Source organism: Mustela nivalis (genome assembly GCF_964662115.1).
Source record: "Mustela nivalis genome assembly, chromosome: 6".
NCBI lineage: Eukaryota > Metazoa > Chordata > Mammalia > Carnivora > Mustelidae > Mustela > Mustela nivalis.
Genome location: NC_139025.1, coordinates 2,774,245 through 2,798,110, shown reverse-complemented (window position 1 = coordinate 2,798,110; position 23,866 = coordinate 2,774,245). Strand labels below are relative to the sequence as shown.

Sequence of the window (23,866 nt, the reverse complement as noted above, 5' to 3'; positions counted from 1 at the left end):
ACTTTTGATTTGGGTTAATATTTAGTGTTTGGAGCAGCTGTTTGTTTTCTCTGTCCCTGGCCGCCTCATGTTTGGAGCTTTTCACTATGCAGTCACATAAATGACAGCTTTGACTACATCCTGAGGATTCATTCAGCAACAAGGATTGGTCAAGGCGTGCGCCAGGGCCTGTATGGGGTCATGGAGGTATGCTGAGTAATAAGACCTGGGTCGCCCTCCCCGGAGATTACCATTTCATCGTGTAGTCACCCAGACACACGCTTTTGGAGATAAATGCTCTGAAAGACAGCTCTACGGGGGCCCAAGACAAGGGTTCTGTACGGTTGAGCTTGGAGCTGAAGGGTGATAGGAGTTACCGGGGTGGGCCGGGGGTCAGGGCGGAGGGAACGTGTGCAAGTCTGTGACGGGGAGGCCTGGGGCTCCGGCCCTCAATCAGGCATTGTTGCTGAGAGTTGACGGTGGAGGTGGGCAGGCCTGGGCATGGTCAGTTGTAGGCTGGATAATACCCCTCCAAGAGGTCCTCTTCACAATTCCTTGAACCTGTGACTGTGGTACCTTCCAGGGTAAAAGGAACCTGGCAGCTGGGATGGTGTGATCGCCCCGGGGGGCGCCCAGGGTCGTCACAGAGTTCTTCCACAAGGAAGGCGGGAGGGTCAGAGTCTGTCGGAGGAGATGTGATGGTGGGAGCCGTGGTTTGGAGTGATTCGAGGAAGGCGCCCACAGACCAAGCAATGCAGGCACGTCCAGAAGCTGAGCGGGTACGGGAACAGATTTTTCCCGGAACCATCCATCCAGAACTGGCCGTGCAGCAGCCATCCGTGCAGCACCTCGAGCTTAGCCCAGTGAGATGGATGTTGGACTTCGGACTTTCCGTACTGTGAGACTGTGTCGTTTTAAGCCCTTTCGTTTATTGCAGGAGCAGTAGGGAGCCCGTGCAGCTGTACTGGATGGGGCTGGATGAGGGAGGCACGGCTGATGGCAGAGGCTGTGGCCATAGCTAGGAGTTTTAGTCTTGATACTCCGAGTAGTGGGAAGCCATTAGAGGTTCTAGGTTCATCCTGGGACGAGCGTGAGAGGAGGAGGGGGATGTTGTATGATTAGAACTGTGTTTCGGGAACACCACCATTGTCCTATTGGGGGGTCCGAACAGACCAAGGGGAGTTAGGAGGGGTGGTCCTGCCCAGGGGAGACTCGGTCGTGATGACAGCAGGGGGAGGAGGGGCAGGCATGGGAAGAACTGCGCAGCGTGTGGCGATGGGTTGGATCTGGGGCGAGGGAGGAGAAGGCCGCAGGAGGCAGGAAGCTGTGGCCCCACGTTTTGAGGTGCCTCTGGAGCCCCGGGTAAGAGAGATGAAGTTAACGTGCATGTGTGCGCATGTGTAAGCACAGCTGTCCTGCCTCTCTCCGGGCTGGTCTGTGTCACAGCCAGGAGTTCACACCCATACCTCCAGTCCCAGTGCTGCAGCACAGGCTATATCCAGTTACAAAATACCTCGTTTCCTAGTACTTTTGATCTTGCTGTGATACAGATTTTATTTGCTCTAAGTAAGTGGTTTTAAAAATTATTTGTAGGGGAGCCCTCTTACACTGCTGGCGGGAATGCAAGCCAGTGCAGCCGCTCTGGAAAACAGCGTGGAGGGTCCTCAGAAAGTTGGAAATAGAGCTGCCCTGCGACCCAGCAATCGCACTACTGGGTATTTACCCCAGAGCTATAGATGCAGTGACCTGAAGGGTCACGTGCACCACAATGTTTATAGCAGCAACGTCCACAATAGCCAGGCTGTGGAAAGAGCCCAGACGTCCATCCACAGATGAGTGGAGAAAGATGCTGTGGTCCATATGTGCAGTGGAATATCCGTCAACAGAAGGAGGGCTTACTTACCATTTACGTCGACGTGGATAGAACTGGAGGGTCGTGTGCTGAGCAACATAAGTCAGAGAAAGAATCATCATGTGCTTTCACTCGTGTAGAATATAAGAAACAGCACAGAGGGGCGTCGGGGAAGGGCAGGAACACTGGATGGAAAGTCGTCCGAGAGGGAGACAAACCACGAGAGACTCTTTTTATTTTTATTTATTTATATTTTTTTAATTTAAAATTTTTAAAAAGAATTTTATTTATTTATTTGAGAGACAAGAGATCACAAGTAGGCAGAGAGGCAGGCAGAGAGAGAGAGGAGAAATAGGCTCCCCGCGGAGCAGAGAGCCCAATGTGGGGCTCGATCCCAGGACCCTGGGATCATGACCTGAGCCGAAGGCAGAGGCTTTAACCCACTGAGCCTTCCAGGTGCCCCAAGAGACTCTTTTTAAAAAATATTTTTTAATTTAAAAATAGCTGTAATAAGGTATAATCAACACACAATAACTATGTACAGAAGAGTACAATTTGGTGAGTTTTGACGCAGGTACACATTCATGAATCCGTCAGCGCAAGGTAGCACGCGTACTCATCCCCCTGCAAGTGTCTTCATGTTCTTTTAGAATCTGTCGCTCCTGCCTCTCCCCACCCCTCACCCCGCAACACACTCCTGCTCATGTCCCAAGGTAACGTGATCTTTTCCTATAGATTTGTGTTCTCTGGAAATTTATATAATCATACCGTAAGGATTCTCCATGAGAGTCTTAACTCTGGGAAACAAACAGGGTTGCTGGAGGGGGTGGGTGGGGGGTCGGGGTAACCGGGTGACGGGCATGAAGGAGGCACGTGATGTGATGAGCCCTGGGGGCTACATGCAACTGCGTCTGAAACTAATAATGTATTCTATGTTAATTAGTTGAATTTAAATTAAAAAATTGAGATCTAATGGTATTTCTGATTGATTGAGCCTGGTCCCAAATGGTAGACTCCTGCAGCATTTATGTTGCCTCCCCCTTTAAAAGATTTTATTTATTTGACACACAGAGAGCCCAAGCAGGGGGAGCAGCAGGCAGAGGGAGAAGCAGACTCTCGACTCTGTGTGGAGCAGGGAGCCTGACGGGGGACTCGATCCCAAGACGCTGAGACCATGACCTGAGCCAAAGGCAGACATTTAACTGACGGAGCCGCCCCGTGCCCCGTATGCTTTCCTGTAACGGCTTTGAGTTTGTCCTGGGATGGAATCTTCGGCTTGTGATTACGCTGCTGCCCTTTTCATTCATGTGGTGATATTTTTAGTTGTTTCCACCCCATTCAGAGCTTTTTTTTTTTTTTTTTTTTTGCCTTTAAGAAAATGGAGTGTGTGGAATATAGACTGAGTCCAAAGGGAAACACGTCAAGTTTAATTTTGTATTCAGAATGCCATTCCGTATGTGAAAGAGTGATGTATAATGACTTATTTTGAAGATTTTTAATTGGTGATGCAGTAATTAAACTTATTTCTGTAATGTACAGTGTCTAAAATTAAAGAAATGTTATGTTCTCCAGTTCGAATCCATTATATACTGTTGGAACCCTTAATTGCTGAATTTTTTGCTTAGACTTTTATATATGCTTGGTGGGAATGTGGTGGGGCGGCTTCATCAAGACAGTTTTTATGGTTTCCTTTTTTTTTTCCAGTTCGTGTAAAATATTTTAATGTTAATAACTGAGGAGAAAAAGATAACAGGAAAATTAGTGAATTCTGAGCTAGGTGTGTTTCTCACGGCGCTCTTGGGTTACCCTCTGCCTTTTGTAGTTTGTTGATTTTTCCCTAAATCATCCATTTTCTTTTCTGTGAGAACTTAACGAGTGATGCTTTTCCTTTGACTTTGTTGCTGCTGCACAGATGAAAGAACCAGGTGGCCATGGACATTGTCCTGTTCAGTTTCCTGTCCCCTCTGGCGGTGGCCGTGGGGACAGGACTTGATTTGTGCTGGGTATGCTTCAGCCAGTGACCTGGAAACGTCCAACTGTGTTTGGGTTCCGGGGAGGGAGGGCTAGGGTTTAGACAATAGAGTCAAGACTTCAGTATTTTTTTCTTGTAAGATTTCTGTCTTTAAGAAGCAACCTTCAAGATGCACGTGATGAAGGAAAGTAAGTCACATCAGTGTTGTCCAAGTAATGGCTCTGTTTGCAGCACAGTGAACTGTGTCTTAAAGTCTTACCAAACAGCCTAGCTTTATAATTCTGAGTTTTGTAAAAAACATTTTTAAAATTTTTATTTTTAAAGATTTTTTATTTATATATTTGTCACAGAGACACAGCGAGAGAGGAAACATAAGCAGGAGGAGTGGGAGAGGGAAAAGCAGGCTTCCCTCTGAGCAGGGAGCCCGATGTGGGGCTCAATCCCAGGACCCTGCGATCATGACCTGAGCCAAAGGCAGATGCTTAACTGAGCCCCCCAAGCGCGCCTATAATTCTAAGTCTTTTCCAACTTTGGCTCCTCTTTGCTGAGTTCCTCCTGCATTTCTCAGTCCCACGCTGTGTACACCACGTGTTCTGTCTGGCAGCAGTGTCCCAGCTCAGGAGCCCCCGCTGCTGTGTGGATTCTCATCCCTCTTCTCTAGTAGTTAAAAAAGGCCTTTTGGGGCGCCTGGGTGGCTCAGTGGTTTAAAAGCCTCTGCCTTCGGCTCAGCTCATGATCCTGGGGTCCTGGGATTGAGCCCTGCATTAGGCTCTCTGCTCAGCAGGAAGGCTGCTTCCACCTCTCTCTCTGCCTGCCTCTCTGCCTACTTGTGATCTCTGTCAAATTAAAAAAAAAAAAAAAAAAAAGGCCTTTTACTGATTGATAAACCTACCAGCATCAAGCACGGGAATGTGTTTATTTTCTCCCCATTTTTGTAAATATATGAGTTCGTACATTTGTGGGTTGACCGGGATACCCAGCCACCGTTCATAGTTCGAAATAATTTAATGAACTGTCGGAACAGGTTTTAAATGAGGAACTGTCCAGGCATCGAATTTTGCTCCAACTCAATGTTTGGCAGGTAGTGTGGTTGATTCTAAGCAGTCCTTAGTTGAGAGAACCAGGGGTGAGCGGGTGAGACCAGCGGTGGGGGTACACTTGGGAAAACGGGGTTGCATTGGTGATGGGGTTCTTTAAAAGCTGAGAAGATTGACAGGAGGAAAGTGAGACAGGAGAATGGGAGAAGAATGCATGTTTTTGAGGGTCTGACCAGAAGGTCGGAGAGTGGAGGGCAGGGTTTGCAGAGTTCTCCTGTGGCTGTGGCCCCTGGCGCCCTAGGAAGAGCGCTGCGGGCTGTAAAAGGCTACCTTTGTTTGGCGAGATTGAAACAGGTCTGGCTTCTCTGTTTTTAAAATCTGGAATAAGTACTACAGACCTCGATTCAAATATAGAAGAATAGTTATATTTTAATTATTATTAGACTAGTGATGAACCTGAGAATGTGTGTATCCGGCGGGAAGGGACTCTGGCGCGGTGGGTATGAAGGGAGTTTCCTGGTTGCCCTGCTGGTGTTGTTAGCTTGTGGGATGTACTTTTGCGTTTGTGTGTGTGAACGTGTACGTGCTGTGTGTGTAGATAGACATATGTTGGATTGTTTAGGTTTTCCTTTTTCAGATACTTAATAGCATTGTATTTGTTCTGTCTGAACACAGGTCCAAGGCCATCCTCAGCTAAATTAAGCAATGTGATACGCATCCCAGAGACCAGTTATAAATATCCTGATTTGCCTATAAATCGGTGTAAGGAAGAGGTAAAATTATTTTTGTCTGATAATAATTCTGCTGTTTGAGTAAACGTCCATGGCCAACATTTTGGTTTACAGTTTGAATATGACGAGGCACCCGGCAAGCACACCTGGTTTGTGGCGGACTCCGGGGCCCATAGGAGCCCGTGCCGGGGTCTCTTAGTCCCGGTGTCTGTGGCCTCCCTTTCCGGCGGCGCTTTCGTTGGTTCAGCCAACCTCGGCGCAGATCACTGGTCCGGGGCGCCTCTGTCGTCCCCGGCAGAGCTGCTTCGGGGGAAGCTCCCTGCCAAGTCGCAATACTGCTCCGGGCCACAGCCCTCTCTAGCGTTCTGCTGGCCTGTTCGGTGATTTGATCAGTCATTAATATACCTTTTTTTAAACAATGCTGGGCCAGATATCGGAGCAGGCTGATTACGCTTTTCATTCATTACACATTATTAAACTAGGTCTGAAATGAGCGTGTTGGAACCTTATATATACTAGTAGAAGGGTCACTTACAGGTAAAACTAAACCATAAACGTTCCAAATTTAAGTTTTATTTTATTTTAGCGAGCCAGAAGCTTTTGTAGGGTGGATATCCTTCATTTATTTTCAGAGGCCTATACGCGAATTAATTCGTGTTCCTGACAGCAGCAGTTGCCAGGGAGAGCAGAGCTGAGATCGGTGGGTGGTGGTGGGAGTCAGACTGCGGTTTGAAAATGCTTCGTAAGGTCTGTGCGTGCAACAGCGGAAGTGAATCTGCAGGTTTTCCATTGAAATTTTAAGACCAGAGCCTGGCTGGCTCAGTGGGGTAAGTGTCTGCCTTTGGCTCGGGTCATGGTCCCAGGGTCCTGGGATGGAGCCCTGAGTCAGGCTCCCTGCTCAGCGGGGAGTCTAGTTCTGCCTCTGCCCATCCCCCTAGCTCGTGCTTGCTTACTGCTCTCTCTCAAATAAAATCTTAAAAAAATTTTTTTTAAACCACCTCAGGGTAATAGCAGCAGTGCTTTCATGTTTCTCAGGAGAATTACATAAGGTTCATTACACAATTTTAAAATAATAGACCTTTAGACTTAGCAAGAACTATAGAAATCCTTGAGTGTGTTTTCATTTTTTTTTAAAGCATTTATTTATTTATTACAGAGAGTTCGCCAACAGAAGCCAGGGGGAGGGGAGAGGAAGAAGCAGACTCCCGCTGAGCAGGGAGCCCGATGCTGGTCTTGATCCCTACACCCCGGGATCATGACCCGAGCTGAAGGCAGCCGCTCAACCGAGTGAGCCACCCAGGTGCCCACGTGTTTTCATTTTCAGCAGGAGACGTGGAGGCCGGAGCACTCTGGCTGACCTACCCGGCTTGCTGGCCTGTGGACGGTCGGATTGGTTTCCGCAGCAGCAGCCGTTTAGCGGTCTTCTTCCTCTTATCTGTGATATCTAGATGCTTAGATAATGATTTAACTTTCAAAGATGAAAGGAAGATAAATGCTGAACATCGTCTGAAGACAAACTTCTGTCTTATAGGCAATAGTGTATGTCATCGTTAATTTTGTGGCAACCTCAAAAGGATTTTTTTTTTGATTCTAGGTTATTTCTCTGATAGAGAGTAATTCTGTGGTGATTATACACGGTGCCACGGGCAGTGGGAAAAGTACTCAGCTCCCACAGTACATCCTGGACCATTCCATTCAGCGCTCTGCCTACTGCAACATCGTTGTGACGCAGCCCCGCAAGATCGGGGCCAGCAGTATCGCCAGGTGGATCAGTAGAGAGCGAGCCTGGACGCTGGGCGGTCTGGTGGGCTATCAGGTGAGACTGAGCAAGCCGTCTCCCTCCTTGGGAATTTTTATTCCATATAAGTTGATGATAAGGAGTCATTTTCTGCTGGAAGTGGAAATGAAACCAGTTACTTAAAGAGCAGAACTGTGGTGTGAGTAAAAAAAATAGTGAAACTGAATCTTCTAGCCACTTTCTTTTAAATATTGTATCTATTCAGTTCAAAGAGAGTGAGAGGGAGCGGGCGTGAGCGAGTGCGTGTGCACATGGGGGGACCGTGGGGAGGGGGACGAGCAGGCTCTATGCCGAGCGTGAAGCTGGACCACATAGCTGGTTTTCAGGACCCTAAAGACCACGGCCTGAGCTGAAACCGAGAGCTGGACTCTCAGCTGACCAGGTCACCCAGGGGCCCCCAAGAACAGTGAGACTGAATTTTTTTTTTTTTTAAGATTTTATTTGTTTATTTGACAAACAGCTCACTAGTAGGCAGAGAGGCAGGCAGAGAGAGAGAGAGAGGAGGAAGCAGGTTCCCTGGTGAGCAGAGAGCCTGATGCTGAGCTTGATCCCAGGACCCTGGGATCGCGACCTGAGCCGAAGGCAGAGGCTTAATCCACTGAGCCACCCAGGTGCCCCCATTCGCTGTTGTCTTAATGTAAAAATCATACAGATGAGGTAGGAGTAGAGAAGCCATATTCCGTCATCTCTGAAGAAGAGAAGGAAAACATCAACTTGAGCAGTTTTCGTTCTTGTTTAAAGTAGGTTCCGCACCAGCGTGGAGTCTAACGTGGGGCTTGAACTCATGACCCTGAGATCGAGACCTGAGCTGAGAGTAAGAGTCAGACACTCAACCGAGCCACCCAGGCACTCCAAGAACAATAGTTTTTTTTTTTTAATATTTTATTTATTTATTTATTTGACAGAGATCACAAGCAGGCAGAGAGGCAGGCAGAGAGAGAGAGAGGAGGAAGCAGGTTCCCTGCTGAGCAGAGAGCTCGATGTGGGACTCGATCCCAGGACCCCGAGACCATGACCTGAGCCGAAGGCAGTGGCTTAACCCACTGAGCCACCCAGGTGCCCTCCAAGAACAATAGTTTTAAGTTCTGTATTTTTTACTCCTTTTCTTGCTTCTCTCCAGTAATGACTGGTCATAGTCTTTTTGGGTAGGTAAATGCAAATCATTTAAACCTAAAAGTTTTCTCCTTTCTCTTTTTCTTCCCTACTTTTAGGTAGGGTTAGAGAAAATAGCAACAGAGGACACCAAGTTAATTTATATGACAACAGGGGTCCTGCTTCAGAAAATTGTCAGCGCTAAGAGTTTGATGGAATTCACCCATGTCTTCATTGATGAAGTAAGTGCTGCTTTGACGCCGCTCTGCCGATACTCGCGCTCCCGTTGTAGAAGAGAACACTGCAGGTTACTGTAAACGTGCCCTACTTGTGAAGGGTCCTAAAGCACTGTGGGTCTGCATTTGTCTTATTCTGTTCGTGAATGTTGATTTTTTGTTTTGCTCTTAGTTCTAAAATGCAGGCTTGGGGGTTGGGGACTACGACCACATTCCTTGTTTAGGGTGGGGTTGGCAGACCACAGCGCTCCGGCCAAATCTGGCACCTGTCTTTGTAAAAAAGTTTCATTGGAACGTGGTTTTCCTTGCTTGTTTATGGGTGCGCGGCGGCCGAAGAGCGCGTGGCTGCATCAGCCACCGAGTTCTGCAAAGCTGGGTATCTTCACTGTCTGCCTTTCGTAGAGACAGTCTGCTGACCCTGGTTTAGAGTGTTAGCCCCATCAGACGTTGCATGTAGGTATTTTGTATGCATCACAGGTATTTTCTGTCTGGTAAAACAAGGAGAATAGTGTTTTTTAACAAAACCAATGAAGTATATACAAGATACTGATAAATTCCTTAAAAAAAAACCCCAACTCAGTAAAGAATCTTTGTGCTAGTCTTACCTTTCTGGGCTTTGCTTAAGATGGGACAGTTAATTGAATTTGTTCATATTTTAAACAAGAGTTTGTTGAGGGGGAGGATATTATATTCAGACCGTTTTCCCAGGAGTTTTGGAAATACCTCCACCCCAAATTCTTGTGTTTTAAACCCCAGTAATTATGCCTTACGGACCTTTACTTACTTCTTGAGGCATGAGAAGCATGAGCAAAGACAGAGATTCATGGAAGGTTGAGATGAGGCTGAAGACAGAAGCTGAAATGAAGCCATCCGGGTGGGTGTGGAGGGTCAGGCCTCTCAGCCCTCTGGAAATGCGTGTGACCATTCATAACACTGACGCATGCTGCAGGCAGGGAGAGCTGAGTGGGTGCATGTTCTAGCCTGTGTACTGTTACGGTTTTACTATTGTTATTAAAGATTCTATTTGAGAGAAGACAGCTGAGGGCGTGTATGAGTGTTGGGGAAGGGCAGAGGGCGAAGCAGGTCCCCCACAGTAGGGGGCCCAATGCGGGGCTCCATCGCAGGACCTCTGGATTGTGATCTGAGCCGAAGGCAGGTGCTTAACCCACTGAGCCACCGAGGCACCCCTAAATGTGGTTTTAAGTTACTAGGGGGTGTTTGGGAGAGTTGGAGGCAGGAAAGTGATCTCTTATTCTTTGCAAAATAGCGTGACATTGTAGTACGTTTCAGGACTTTATGATTTTTGGCGTTTTTGAGTGTCTTTGGGTTACGTAGAGAGGAAATGCAGATTTCATTACTCGGAGGTGGCATGGCCAGGTTCACAGAAGTGGCCGCTTACTGAGCCTTCCAGTCCTGGCTCCGCCCAGCAAATGCCCTGAGGGTTCGCCCTGGGCAGTTGGCTCTGGAGCCCTCCGGCTGGCACATGTGTTTTCTGACCGTCTCGGTGGCTTCTTGCGCCACATCCGTGCGCGGTGCAGACACACCCAGCCTCCTGTGGCACCGACTTGCTCCTTTCCTGAAGCCGCGCCATCGCAGCTGAACAGCAGCTGGCCGCTTGAGGCCGGGTCTCGCCCTGCAGGGGCCTGGCCACTCGCAGAGCACTCTTGTCACCGTTACAGCAGCTTCCGGCTGTCGCGTACCCCCGGCACCTGACAGGCAGCTGATAAGTATTTGCTTCAGCCGAGATGGGATTGGCTTGTACTTGAAGTCTTAGGGCGATCAGCGGTGCCGTTTCTGTCGTGGGGGTGACCGAATGTCACAGGAAACGTGAGAGCGGAGGCTGGGGGTAGCCCGGCGGCTGAACGTGGGCTGATCGTGTTTATGACTTCTCAGCTCTTGAACAACTGGCTCTGGGTGAGCCGCTCACTCAGCAAGCGTTTTTCCGGCGCTGGCCTCGTGGGGCCGAGGCTTCCGGGTGAGTCCCGGGGCGGGTTCCCGCTGCGGTGCGGAGGGGCCTGGGCGTCCTGGGGCGGGGGGCGAGTGGGGTCCTCAGAGCGGGGAAGGAGGCAGCGGGGTGGCCGCAGGAGCCCGGGGAGAGGCCGGTGCTTAGAGGCAGCGTGCGGGCGCCACGGAGGAGCTGACCGTGAGGAGGCGGCGCGGGGGCTCCTCCCCGGCGAGGGGGCGCGTGTCGGGGCTGCTCCGGAGTGTGGCGGGAGAGCGCGGCAGGGATCCGGTTCTCTCCGTGTTTCTCGGGTTTGCCGCCGTGGGCGCGACCGTTCAGTACTTTCCCGCGGCTGCTTTGTGCTTGTTCTGTTTCCTCCGTCCTCTCCGGCCTCCGCCTTCAGAGACCGCGAGCAAGGCCGGGCCTGGCGCCGTGGCCCCTCTCAGGCGCGGGGGCTCATCGCTCCGCTGCCGTGGTGGGGCGGCCCGAATAGAGTCTTGTGTCCCTTAGGCCCCGCGGGATCCCGGCTAAGTGACCAAGCCACGGACTCTGGCGGAGAACCGGCCGCACGGGGCCGCGCTTTGCTGCTCGCTGCTCCTGGGGCGGCCGAGTGGGGCCGGGGGGTGGGGGTCCCGGGGCCTCGGGGGCTCTGCTTCGAGGGCGCCCCTGACGGAGCGGACGCAGCTGCTTTCCCTGAGCGGCGGAGCTTTGAGGGACCCACCCAGGGGTGACCCCCTTGACGCTGGGACCGTTCAGGGCGTCCCAGCGCCCCCGGCTCTGCGCGGCGAGGAGGGACACGCTGCCGCCCGGCTGCCCAGCTGAGCTGCTGCGACCAGCGCAGACCAAGGCCGAGGTGTGCGCCTGTCCGGGCGGCCTGGGCAGCGGGGCCGGGGTTCTCCGTGCGGTGTGGGGGCGGGTGAGCTTGTCGTTAGAGTGACCGGGGCAGGACCGGCTCTGAAGGGCCAGGCCACCCAAGGGTGCGAGACGTTTCTTGCCAGCAGGGCCCCAGAGACACGCTGGGACACAGGGTGGGGGGCGGGGGGGCGGGCAGACTGGGACCCACGCGCCTCTTCTGTGTCCTCCCGTTGGTGGCCCGTGTTCCTGGCGTCCTCTCACCAGGGTGCGTCAGTCCCAAGGAAGTGTGTTTGGCCGAGAGAGCGGGTTTGTGCCCAGGCCCCGGGTGCACCAGGGAAACCACGACCCGCTTTCGCACCCCTTCGCTGGGCGGCCCCGCGTGTGTGGCTTCACATGGGGGGTGCCCCGCTTTGTGTTTTGTAGGTCCACGAGCGAACCGAAGAAATGGATTTCCTGCTGTTGGTAGTCCGCAAACTTTTAAGAACAAATTCTCGTTTTGTGAAGGTAAATTTGAGTTTATGAGTAACAGAAATACGTGGGGTTGAGGTTTATTATTTAGCTGTAATTCTCTTTATTTTTATAGAAAGAATTGAAAGCAGTGACTCTTAAAATTTGTTGTCATGTATGTGTCTCCATGTCTTGCTAGGAAGCCGGCTCAGGGGCGTTTTCTTTTTTTTTTTTAAAGATTTTATTTATTTATTTATTTGTCCGAGAGCGAGAACACAAGCAGGTGGAGCGGCAGACAGAGACAGAGGGAGAAGCAGGCTCCCTGCTGAGCAAGGAGCCTGAGGTGGGACTCGATCCTAGGACCCTGGGATCATGACCTGAGCAGCCCAACCAACTGAGCCACCCAGACGCCCCACAGGGCCGTTTTCTTAGGATCGGAGTATGGAACGCTTTTCGGCCGTTATGTTGCATCCAGTTCTGACATTCTCTCCTGGCAGGAGATGATGTGCGAGCGGCTGGCCGCGATGAAGGGCTGTACGTGGCAGCGCTTGTGTGGAAAGTGACTGCGGTGTGAAGGCGTGTGACCACGTCTGTGCTCTGCTCTGCACACAGCACGAGCACGGGAAGCCTGAGCGCCGTGGCGGGCGCCGCCGTCCTGCAGACTCTAGGTCTTGAGCTAACCCAGTCGGTGCGGTGTGAGCTTTGTTTGCGTCTTACGTGAGCTAAGAGGAGCGAGCTGTGACCCGCACCAAGATAATGAGTGCTTATGACAGGTGTGCGTTGTGGACACAGGCCGTCCCTTTATGTGGGGACAGGTTCCCAAAGGGCAGCCGTGGCTGGGGGGCGGCGTCATTGTGTACAGGCGGTGACCGTGTTTGCTGCTGTCGGAGAGCAAGCCTCTTTCTAACCCTAGTGCCTTGTCTTCTGCTGGGTCGTCTGTGCCTTTGCTGAGGGAGCGCTGCTCCTCCTTGGCCCGCCCCCAGGATGGGCCACCGGCAGCTCCCCGCGTGGGCTCTGAAGGAATGGAAGCTGACATTTGCGCAGGATTGTCTTACTGCTCAAGGAGATTGTAAAAACAGAGCAGGAATTGGGCTTTCTTATTCCTTTCTGGACTCTTAAAAGATGGCATTAAAGATTATTGAACAAATTGGGGCCTTTTTTGGTTGTCATCTGAAGACTTTTTCTTTTTACTTTTAGCTATTAATTACATTCTTTTAAAATTTTCAGTAAGAAAGAGAACGAAGAGTACTAGTGGATTTGAAAAGCCTGCCACAGTGCGGAGGCTGGTGGTCAGGAACTTGGTACCCCTCATATAAATCGTAGGAAACCGTTGGTTTCAGTATTTTCTTGATTTATTAAGAAACATGAAGCAGAATATTTTCTGGGCCTAGATATTAGAAGTCAAGTTATAGATTGCATTGTTCCAAGTTTTTTGAAATGTTCAAAAATTCTTTTTGTATTACTTTTTACAAAAAGAGCTTCTGTCAGATACTTAGTTGAGGATTGAGCAGATGGGCCTGAAGGTCTCCCCTTCTGCCCCACAGACCTGTCGAGGTTCCTGGCTCTGTGCTGTCCCCGAAGCTGCTGACCATGCTCAGCCCAGTCCCACCCGGGACCAGCAAGTGTCTTGGGCTGCCCTGTTGTCTCTCGGAGGAGAGGCTAGTGGCAGTGTGGAATCTCGGTTGCCCTGAGCAGTCCGATTTTGCCTGATGTCCTCACGCCGCCTCAGCGGAACCAAGGTCCTCACGTCATTAGCCTCACTGTGTGCCGGCGGACGGTGGAGATCACCTGCGCCTCGGAGTGCCGTGGGCGCCTCTTTTACACCCGAGTGGCTCCTCTGAGCCTTTCTTGCAACATCAGGCATCTCTTCTTTTTTTTTTTTTTTTTTTTTTTTAAAGATTTATTTATTTGACAGAGAGAAATCACAAGTAGACAGAGAGGCAGCCAGAGAGAGAGAGAGAGGGAAGCAGGCTCCCCGCTGAGCAGAGAGCCCGATGCGGGACTCGATCCCAGCACCCTGAGATCATGACCTGAGCCGAAGGCAGCGGCTTAATCCACTGAGCCACCCAGGCACCCATCAGGCATCTCTTCTTAAAGTGAATTCTGGCTAATAAGCTTTTTACCCATTTGATCTAATGTCAAAGGAGAAAACAGGCATGGCTTGTGTGCCCGCTAACTGCTGATAACGCTTGTAGAAAGTCGCTACTTTTCTGCTGAGAGGTGCAGGGAGATCCTGCTTGCCAGGACCAGGTGGGCAGTCAGCAGCCGGCGGAGCTGTGTTTACCTCTGGTGAGTGTTTCTGAGGCTGGTGGGTGGCGGACATCCTTCATGGAGCCGCCGCCTTGTCTAGGGCGCGTGTGATGTCCTGTGGGGGCTGCTCCTGGTCTTCACGGCTGAGTTTCTTAAAGGTGTTGTCTCATACTGGCTTTCTGGCAAAACCAGCACCTGAGGTGAGTGCCCAAACCTGTGTGTCCTGCTCACGTCTGGTCTGGTTCCTCGGCTTAGAAGCAGGGTTTTCTGACTCCGTGTCTGCCTCTGCCGCTCTGCTCCTCACTTTTCTGTAACACCTCATCTGGTAATGTACTCTGTTTTACTTTTGTTTTCTCTTAGTTTCCTTTTATATGTATGGTCATAATTTAGCTTTATTGGACATGTAGTTTCTCACTTGATAAAATTATTTAAGATCATAAATAATTTCAGTAATAAGAGGTGGAGTCTCGGAGGGGGCGGAGTCTCCGAGCGGTCTTCCAACTGTAGTGATTTGTGCGACACTAGAGAGGAGTCAGTGTATTCTGCTAAGGTTTTGAGACAAGCTTGGCATTGTAACAGTATTTCATTTCAGTTGTTATTACGATGACTTTATTTAAGAGTTTCTCTTATTCTGTAGGTAATCCTGATGTCGGCCACCATCAACTGTAAGGAGTTTGCAGACTACTTTGCTGTTCCTGTTCAGAACAAGATGAACCCTGCATATATTTTTGAAGTGGAAGGAAAGCCCCATTCAATTGAAGAGTATTACCTCGATGATTTGGGGCACGCGTATCACGGCAGGGTGCGCTGGAGTGCATAGCTTCTTTTACAGTGAATGGAATCTTGTCTTTGGTCAAACCTGCGTTCATCAGCTGTGGTTGTTAGGACCGCAGCCGAGCTTGAGTCCGAGCTGGGAGATGCTGGGGGGGGGGCTGGGGGGGGACTGGAGAAGGACAAGTGGAAGGAACCTCCCGCCTTTCTTGTAAACTGTGAGCGTGTAAACACTCACATTCTATATTCTGGGGAAAGTAATCGGACTGGCTTTCTACTTTGTTGATGATCATGATCTGGGCGCAGGCAGCCGCTTGACTGACGGAGCCCCCCAGGCGCCCCTAAACTGCTTCTTTTAATATAAACTTCACTGCCGTGGCCTGGAGGAGGGGCGTGTGGTTGCAGGGAAGACCCTGGCAGCGTGTTCCCATGAACCGCTGCAGCTGAGTCCGCTGATTTTCACGTGGGCAAGACATTCACAGGATTTGAAAATCAGAAAGTATGAGCAGGTGTAAACTGTCTCCTTCTGGCTCCTGTTCTGCCCAGCTTCCCTGCCGACAACAGGAAACCTGTTACTGATTTCTTAGGAAACGATAAAAAAAAAAAAAATTGGCACGCCTGCGCTAGCGGATGCAAACGTGCTGCTTCCCTGCACGGAAAGGCCGGGCTCCTTCCGCACGCGCCCGCGTCCTCGCTCAGCTTTTCCGGTCTTTTCTTGTCCGTGTGTAGTTGCTTCATTCTCTTTTTAGAGCTGTGTTCTTTCCGTGCATGTGTCCTTCTCTGTCTCCCTCGTCTCTGGTGTTTCTGGGCTTTTTTTTTTTTTTTTTTTTTTAAAGATTGATTTATTGGTGTATTTAGAGAGGGGGCAGGGGCAGCAGGAGTGGGAGCCAACTCCTCTCTGAGGGCAGAGGTGGGTGCAGGGCTCCATCGCAGGACCTGGGGATCCTGATCTGCACTGAAACCGAGTCTGCCCCTTGACCCACTGAGCCGCCCAGGTGCCCTTGGACTTTTCTGACTAATGACAGTGCTGCGGGAGAACAGCTCTCGCTTGCGACAGTGTGTCTTAGAGGCCAGGCTCTCGTAGTCTCAGGGGCCCTGGTGACATTTTAGGCACTTCTGTGTGGTGTGTGGTGGGGGTGCCTGTGCATTCACCATGGGATGCCTAGCGGCACTTCTGGCTTTGACCCACTAGAAGCAAGCAGGCCCCCGCACTGTGACAACCAAAACTGTTTGCAGACCCTCCCTGGGGAGTAAGCCGCCCGCGTGGAAGACCCCTGTGTAGGTGAGGCCTTCCTAGAAGATCAGTTCCCGGAGGTGGCATTGCTGGGTCGGCCGGTTTGGGCGTCTGTAATTCCCACGGGTGGGCCGGACTGGCCCATGGAGGAGTTTGACCTTTGTTACAGACACTTGTGCGGACGTGGGCCGTAGCTGGACTGCCCCTGAGTCGGCTAACCAGGTTCCACCTAATGTAAGAAGGCGCAGCTTGTCAAATCTAATTATGTCGGAGGAGGCCAGTGGTGGGCATGAACATGTAGCATGTCTTGTTTTTCCAGTTTTCTAAGGGACCTGCTTCAAAAACCAGGAGAGTCAAAAGGATTTTAGAACGAATGTCTTCCATACCTGTCACCGGACTTCTATGGGCCACGTTTAGTTTGTAGCATTTAATACCCGTCAGAGTGAAGAAACTGTTACATTGCTATAACTGAACTTGTATTTATTTAGATTTTAATGATTTTCCCCCAGTTTCCTATTTCTGTCCTAGGGTTGCACATTGCTAAGACTTGTCATGTGTCCTGCTCCTCTGGGCGGACAGTTTCTCAGATGTTTCTTATTTTTGAGGACCTTGTAGTATTTAGGAGTTCTACTTAGGTTTTTGTAGGACAGCCACTATGAGAAATTTATTTTTATTTTTATTTTTACTTTTTTAAAGATTTTATTTATTGACAGAGAGAGGACACGTAGGCAGAGAGGCAGGGAGAAGGGGGGAGAAACAGGCTCCCAGCTGAGCAGAGAGCCCGATGCGGGGCTCGATCCCAGGACTCTGAGATCATGACCTGAGCCGAAGGCAGAGGCTTTAACCCATTGAGCCACCCAGGTGCCCTTGCTATGAGAATTTTTCTGATGTTTTTCTCAAGAGTGCACTTGGGGCTGTGTGTCCGTGGAGGAAGCCCCCAGGGGTGAGGTCTGGTACTGTCACACCGTGACCACCGCTCGGGTCATCCCTGGCGATGCTGGCTATGACCTCCAGGCCAAGGAGGTGTTTGCTGGGCTTCTCCGCTGTAGCGCTACTGCCCCTTTGTTTCTCGTGTGTGTGTGTGTGTGTGTGTGTGTGTGTGTGTGTGTGTGCGTGCGCTGTGTACATGTGTGGTTTGTTTCTTTGCTCTTTGCTGTCACCCTGATGAGATGTAAGCAGGGTAAGGAGGGGCATGTTCTTTTCTTTGCTTTTTGGGAACGAGGCGCTAAGCGCAGCCCATATTCAAGGTGGAGGGGAGAGGGGAGAGGGCACTGATTTGTCATATTTAGAAATTTTCATTTTCTTAGTTTTTTTTTTTTTTTTTGCATTTTCTGTCCCATTTCGGCATGTGAGAATAACAGTGGTTTGCAAGTCTCTCTCCAACTGGCCGCTAAGTGTCGGAATCACTTAGATGATTACTCCGGGATGTGCAGAAAAGCTGGGTTAGGCCTGAGCATTTGCCCTCGGAGTCTATACGCTGTGGGTGGCCGGGGCCCCTCACCAGCCAATGACTTGTGTCCCACAGGCTGCAGAACATCGCGTCTTCGCCTCTGTACCAAACAGCGCGGGGCTTATAGGTGCTCAGTAAATATTCCTATGAATGGAAACTTAAGACCTAACTAGATATTAGCTAGATATTAACTTACTAAAGTTGTGTTTTGTATAGATTCTTCTGGATGGTTTTTGAGGTCAGAGGACTTTGGTTATAATTCTCATTTTATTGTTACTCTTGCCATCATGTTACCTGGGTGTACTATCTTATGTCACTAGGAGAAGCACCCAGGCTTTCACCTTCCTGCCTTCTTAGGGACCTTTTCTTTTTCTTTCTTTTTTTTTTTTTAAGATTTTATTTATTTATTTGACAGACAGAGATCACAAGTAGGCAGAGAAGCAGGCAGAGAGAGAGGAGGAAGCAGGCTCCCCGCTGAGCAGAGAGCCCGATGCGGGACTCGATCCCAGGACCCTGAGATCATGACCTGAGCTGAAGGCAGAGGCTTGACCCACTGAGCCACCCAGGCGCCCATAGGGACCTTTTCTGATTCACTGTTTTCCTCCTCACTTTACCCTAACCAGCTCCTTCTTTCCTGTCCCTTTCTTGTCCCCATTTATTTATTTTAAAAAATATTTTTTTAAAATTTAAATTCAGTTAATTAATGTATGTTGTACTATTAGTTTCAGAGATAGAGATCAGTGCTGCATCAGTCTTGTGTAATGCCCAGTGCTCCTTATATCTCGGCCTCCTACACTCCTACACTCCATCGCCCGGTTACCCATGCCTCCACCCTCTTCCCCTCCAGCAACCCTCAGTTTATTTCCTGTGATTAGAAGTTTTTATGGTTTGTCTCCTCTCTGATTTTGACTTATTTTTTCCCTCTTTCCTGTGCTCCTCTGTTTTGTTTCTTAAATTCCACATATGAGTGGAATCATACAGTAATTGTCTTTCTTTGATTGACTTATTTAATTTAGCATAATACCCTTTGGTTCCATCCACATTATTGCAAATGGCAAGATACTGGTTTTCGGTGATTGCATAATATTCCGTTGTGTGTGTGTGTATCCCACGTTCATCTTTTCTGTTCATCTGCCTATGGACATCTGGGCTCTTTCCATAGTTTGGCTATTGTGGACATTGCTGCTATAGACAGTCGGGAGTATGTGCCCCTTCAGATCACTACAATTGTGTCTTTGGGGTAAATACCCACTAGTGCAATTGCTGGGTCATAGGGTAGCTCTATTTTCAACTCTTTGAGGAATCTCCATGCTGTTTTCCAGAGTGGCTGCACCAGCTTGCATTCCCACCAACAATGTAGGAGGGCTCCCCTTTCTCTGCATCCTTGCCAGCATCTGTCATTTCCTGACTTGTTGATTTTAGCCACTCTGACTGGTGTGAGGTGGCATCTCAGTGTGGTTTTGATTTGTATTTCCCTGATGCCGAGTGATGTTGAGCATTTTTTCCATGTGTCTTTTGGCCATCTGGATGTCTTCTTTGCAGAAATGTCTGTTCAGGGACACCTGGGTGGCTCAGTCAGTTAAGCCACTGCCTTGGCTCAGGTCATGATCCCAGGATCCTGGGATCGAGTCCCGCATCAGGCTCCTTGCTCAGCGGGTAGCGTGCTTCTCACTCTGCCTGCTTTTGCCTGTGCTCTCTCTGATGCGCGCTCTCTCTCTCTGACAAATAAATAAAATCCTAAAAAAAAAATTCGTGTCTTCTGCCCATTTCTTGATTGGATTATGTGTTCTTTTGGTGTTGAGTTTGATAAGTTCTTTATAGATTTTGGATGCTAGCCCTTTATCTGATAATGTCATTTGCAAATTCTTCTCCCATTCTGTTGCTTGTCTTTCGGTTTTGTTAACTTTCCTTTGCTGTGCAAAAGATTTTGATCTTGATGAAGTCCCAGTAGTTCATTTTTGCCCTTGTTTCCCTTGCCTTTGGAGACGTGTCTAGGAAGAAGTTGCTGTAGCCAAGGTTGAGGGGGTTGCTGCCTGTGTTCTCTTGGATATTGATGGTTTCCTGTCTCACACTGAGGTCTTTCATCCATTTTGAGTATATTTTTGCGTGTGGTGTAAGGGAACAGTCTAGTTTCATTCTTCTGCATGCGGCTGTCCAGTTTTCCCAACACCATTTGTTGAAGAGACTGTTTTCTGTTGGACATTCTTTCCTGCTTTGTTGAAGATCAGTTGACCATAGAGTTGAGGGTCTATTTCTGGGGTCTCTGTTGTGTGTCCTTGTTGGTCGCTGTGTCTGTTTTTGTGCCAGTACCATACTGTCTTGATGATTATAATTAGAAAAGCTTCCACTTTCTTCCCAGATGACAAGATGGAAAAACTCACCTCAAAAAAAGAGAGCAAGAGGCAGTACAGGGGTGCCTGGGTGGCTCAGTGGGTTAAGCCACTTCCTTCGGCTTGGGTCATGATCCCAGGGTCCTGGGATTGAGCCCTGCATCGGGCTCTTTGCTCAGCGGTGAGCCTGCTTCCTCCTCTCTCTCTGCCTGCCTCTCTGCCTGCTTGTGATCTCTCTCTGTCAAATAAATAAATAAATAAAATCTTAAAAAAAAAATAGAGGCAGTACAGACCGCCAGGGACCTAGTCAGTATGGATATAGGTAAGATGTTGGATCTAGAGTTCAGAATAACGATTACAAAGATACTAGCTGGGTGTGAAAAAAGCATAGAAGACACTAGAGAATCACTTTCTGGAGAAGTAAAAGAACCAAAACCTAATCAAGTTGAAATCAGTCTACTAATGAGATGCAGTAAAAAATGGAGGCTCTAACTGCTAGGATAAATGAGGCAGAAGAGAGAATTAGTGATATAGAAGGCAAAATGATGGGACTAAAGAAGCTGAGAAAAAGAGATAAACAATTACTGGATCATGAGGGGAGAATTTGAGAGATAAGTGATACCATAAAGTGAAAAAATATTAGAATAATTTGGATCCCACAAGAAGAGGAAAGAGAGGGGCAGAAGGTACATTGGAGCAAATTATAGTGGCGAACTTCCCTAATCTGGGGAAGGAAACAGGCATCCAAGTCCAGGAGGCACAAGAGAAACCTCCCCCCTCAAAATCAATGAAGATGGGTCAATACCTTGATGTATGATCATGAAACTTGTAAATCTCAGAGGCAAAGAGAAAATCCCCAAAGTAGCTTGGGACAGGAGGCCTGTAACCTACAATGGTAGAAATATAGATTGGCACCTATCCACAGAGACCTGGCAGGCCAGAAAGGACTGGCAGGATATATTCAGGGTGCTAAATGAGAAAAATGTGCAGCCGAGAATACTTGATCCACCTAAGCTCTCATTCAAATTAAGAGAGATAATAAAGCTTCCAGGACAAACTAAAAGAATTTGTGATCAGTAAAGCAGCCATCCGAGAAATTTTAAAAGTGACCCTTTAAGCAAAGAGAAAGTCCAAAAGTAACAGATCAGAAAGGAACAGAGACAATATACAGTAACAGTCAACTTAGAGGTAATACAGTGGCACTAAATTCATGTATTTCAGTAGTTAACTGAGTGTGAGTGGGCTAAATGCCCCAATCAAAAGACATTTTTATCTATCAGAATGGATAACAAAGCAAGACCCATCCATACGCTGTCTGCAGGAGCCTCATTTTAGACCCAGAGACCCTCCAGATTTAAAGTGAGGAGGTGGAAAACCATTTACCATGCTCATGGACATCAGAAGAAAGCTGGAGTGGCAATCCTTGTATCAAAGACTGTAATCAGAGATAAAGAAGGACGCTATATCATAATTAAAGTGTCTGTCCAACAGAAAGATCTAACAGTATGCCACTAACATGGGAGCAGCCAACTATATAAACCAATTAATAACAAAATTAAAGAAACACATTGATAATAGTACAATAGTCGGGGACTTTAACACCCCCCTCACTGAAACAGATTGATCATCTAAGCAGATGATCAATAAGGAAACAAGGGCTTTGAATGGCACACTGGACCCGATGGGCATCACCGTTCATTCAGAGCATTTCATCCTAAAGCAGCAGAATACACACTCTTCTCTAGCGCACACGGAATGTTCTCCAAAATTGGTAACATCCTGCTTCACAAATCAGGTCTCAACTGGTACCAAAAGATTGGGATCATTCCATGCATGTTTTTAGATGACAGTGCTTTGAAACTGGAGCTCAGTCACAAGGGGAAATTCGGAAAGAACTCCTACATGGAGGCTAAAGAGTGAGTGGGTCAGCCAGGAAATTGAAGAATTGAAAAAGCTCATGGAAATGAGAACACAGTGTTTCAAAACCTTTGGGATGCAGCAAAGACAGTTGTAAGAGGGAAGTATATAGCAATACAAGCCTTTCTCAAGAAGCAAGAAAGATCTCAAATACGCAACCTAACCCTCCACGTAAAGGAGCTGGGGCTAGAACAGCAAATAAAGCCTAAACACAGCAGGAGAAGAGAATTAAGATCAGAGCAGAAACCACTGAAATAGAAACCAAAAGAACAGAACAGAGCAATGGAACTAGGAATTGGTTCTTTGAAAGAATATGATCGATAAACTCTTGGCCACACTTACAAAAAGAAAAGAGAAAGGGTGCCTGGGTGGCTCCGTTGGTTAATTGACTGCCTTTGGCTCAGGTCATGATCCCAGAGTCCTGGGACCGAGACCTACACTGGGCTCCCAGCTCCACTGGGAATCTTTTTCTCCCTCTGATTGTCCCCCGTCTCATGCTTTCTGTCTCTCAAATAAATAAAATCTTAAAAAGATGTAGAAAAGAGAAAGGACCCAAATTTCATGAATGAAAGAGGAGAGATCACAACTTAACGCCAAAGAAATACAAACGATTATAAGAACATATGAGCAATTGTACACCAGCAAATCTGACCATCTGGAAGAAATGGCTGCATTCCTAGAGACATATAAACTACCACAACTGAACCAGGAAGAAATAGAAAACCTGAACAGACCCATAACCTGCAGGAACGTTGAATCAGTCGTCAAAAATCTCCCCCAAACAGCATCCCTGGGCCACATGCCTTCCCAGGGGAATTCTTTCAAACATTTAAGGAATAATTAATACCTGTTCTTCTGAAGCTGTTTCAAAAAACAGAAGTGGAAGGGAAATGAGGCCAGCAGTACCTTGATCCCCAAACCAGAGACCCCACCAGAAAGGAGAATTAACAGACCAATATCCTTGATGAATATGGATGCAAAAATTCTCACCAAGATACTAGCCAATGGGATCCAAGAATACATTAGAAGGATGATTCACCACGACCAAGTGGGATTTATTCCTGGGCTGCAGGGGTGGTTCAATACCCACATGCATTAATAAAGGACAAGAACCTTATGATCCCCTCAGTAGGAAGTGCAGAAAAAGCACTTGACAAAAGTACAGCATCCTTTCTTGATTATAACTTCACAGTGTAGGGATAGAGGGAACATACCTCAATATCATAAAAGTCATGTTTGAAAAGCCCACAGTGAATACCATTCTCAGTGGGGAAAAATTGAGCTCTTCCCTAAGGTCGGGAACACGACAGGGATGCCTGCTCTCATCATTGTTTGTTCGAATAGTACTGGAGGTCCCAGCTGCAGAAATCAGACAACAAAAAGAAATAGAAGGTGTCTGAATTGGCAAAGAAGTCAAACTGTCACTCTTTGCAGATGACATGATACTCTGTGGAAAACCCAAAAGACTCTACCCTAGTATTTGTAACTCCTACAAGAATTGAGCAAAGTGGCAAGATAGAAAATCAGTGCACAGAATCTGTTGCATTTCTGTGCACCAACACTGATAGAGGAGGAAGAGCAGTGAGGGCGTCAATCCCATTTACAGTCGCCTCCGGAACCTTCAGAGACCTGGGGATAACCCTGACCAAAGAGGCAAGGATCTGTACTCAGGAAACTGTAGAACACTCGTGAAGGAAATTGAGGCAGACACAAATGGAAGAACATTCCATGCTCATGGGTTGGAAGAACAAATGTTAAAGTGTCGATGCTACCCAGGGCAGACTACACAGATTCAGTACAGTTCCTGTCAAAATGCCGTCAGCTTTTTCCACAGAGCCGGAGCAAATAATCCCAACATTGGTATGGAACCAGAAGAGATCCCGAGTAGCCAGAGGAATGGTGAAAAAGCGGGTGGCACCTCCACCCCACCTCAAGCTATGTTACAAAGCTGGGATCGTCTTGTCCTCGTTTCA

The 23,866-nt window shown here is 48.5% G+C and overlaps 1 protein-coding gene across 4 annotated transcripts in view; it reads left to right on the top strand.

Moving 5' to 3' along the window:
* Window positions 1-23,866, top strand: part of TDRD9 (tudor domain containing 9) — a 104,983-nt gene that overhangs the window by 18,413 nt on the left and 62,704 nt on the right. For 3 of the 4 annotated variants that reach the window (XM_082737406.1, XM_082737405.1, XM_082737407.1), the window contains 5 exons: window positions 5,516-5,613; window positions 7,166-7,387; window positions 8,581-8,703; window positions 11,918-11,998; window positions 14,829-14,993. In XM_082737406.1, the coding sequence (XP_082593532.1) occupies window positions 5,516-5,613; window positions 7,166-7,387; window positions 8,581-8,703; window positions 11,918-11,998; window positions 14,829-14,993 (689 nt within the window). Of the gene's footprint in view, window positions 1-5,515; window positions 5,614-7,165; window positions 7,388-8,580; window positions 8,704-9,779; window positions 9,854-11,917; window positions 11,999-14,828; window positions 14,994-23,866 lie in introns of those variants that run through there. The other variant, XM_082737408.1, reaches the window with a different exon arrangement.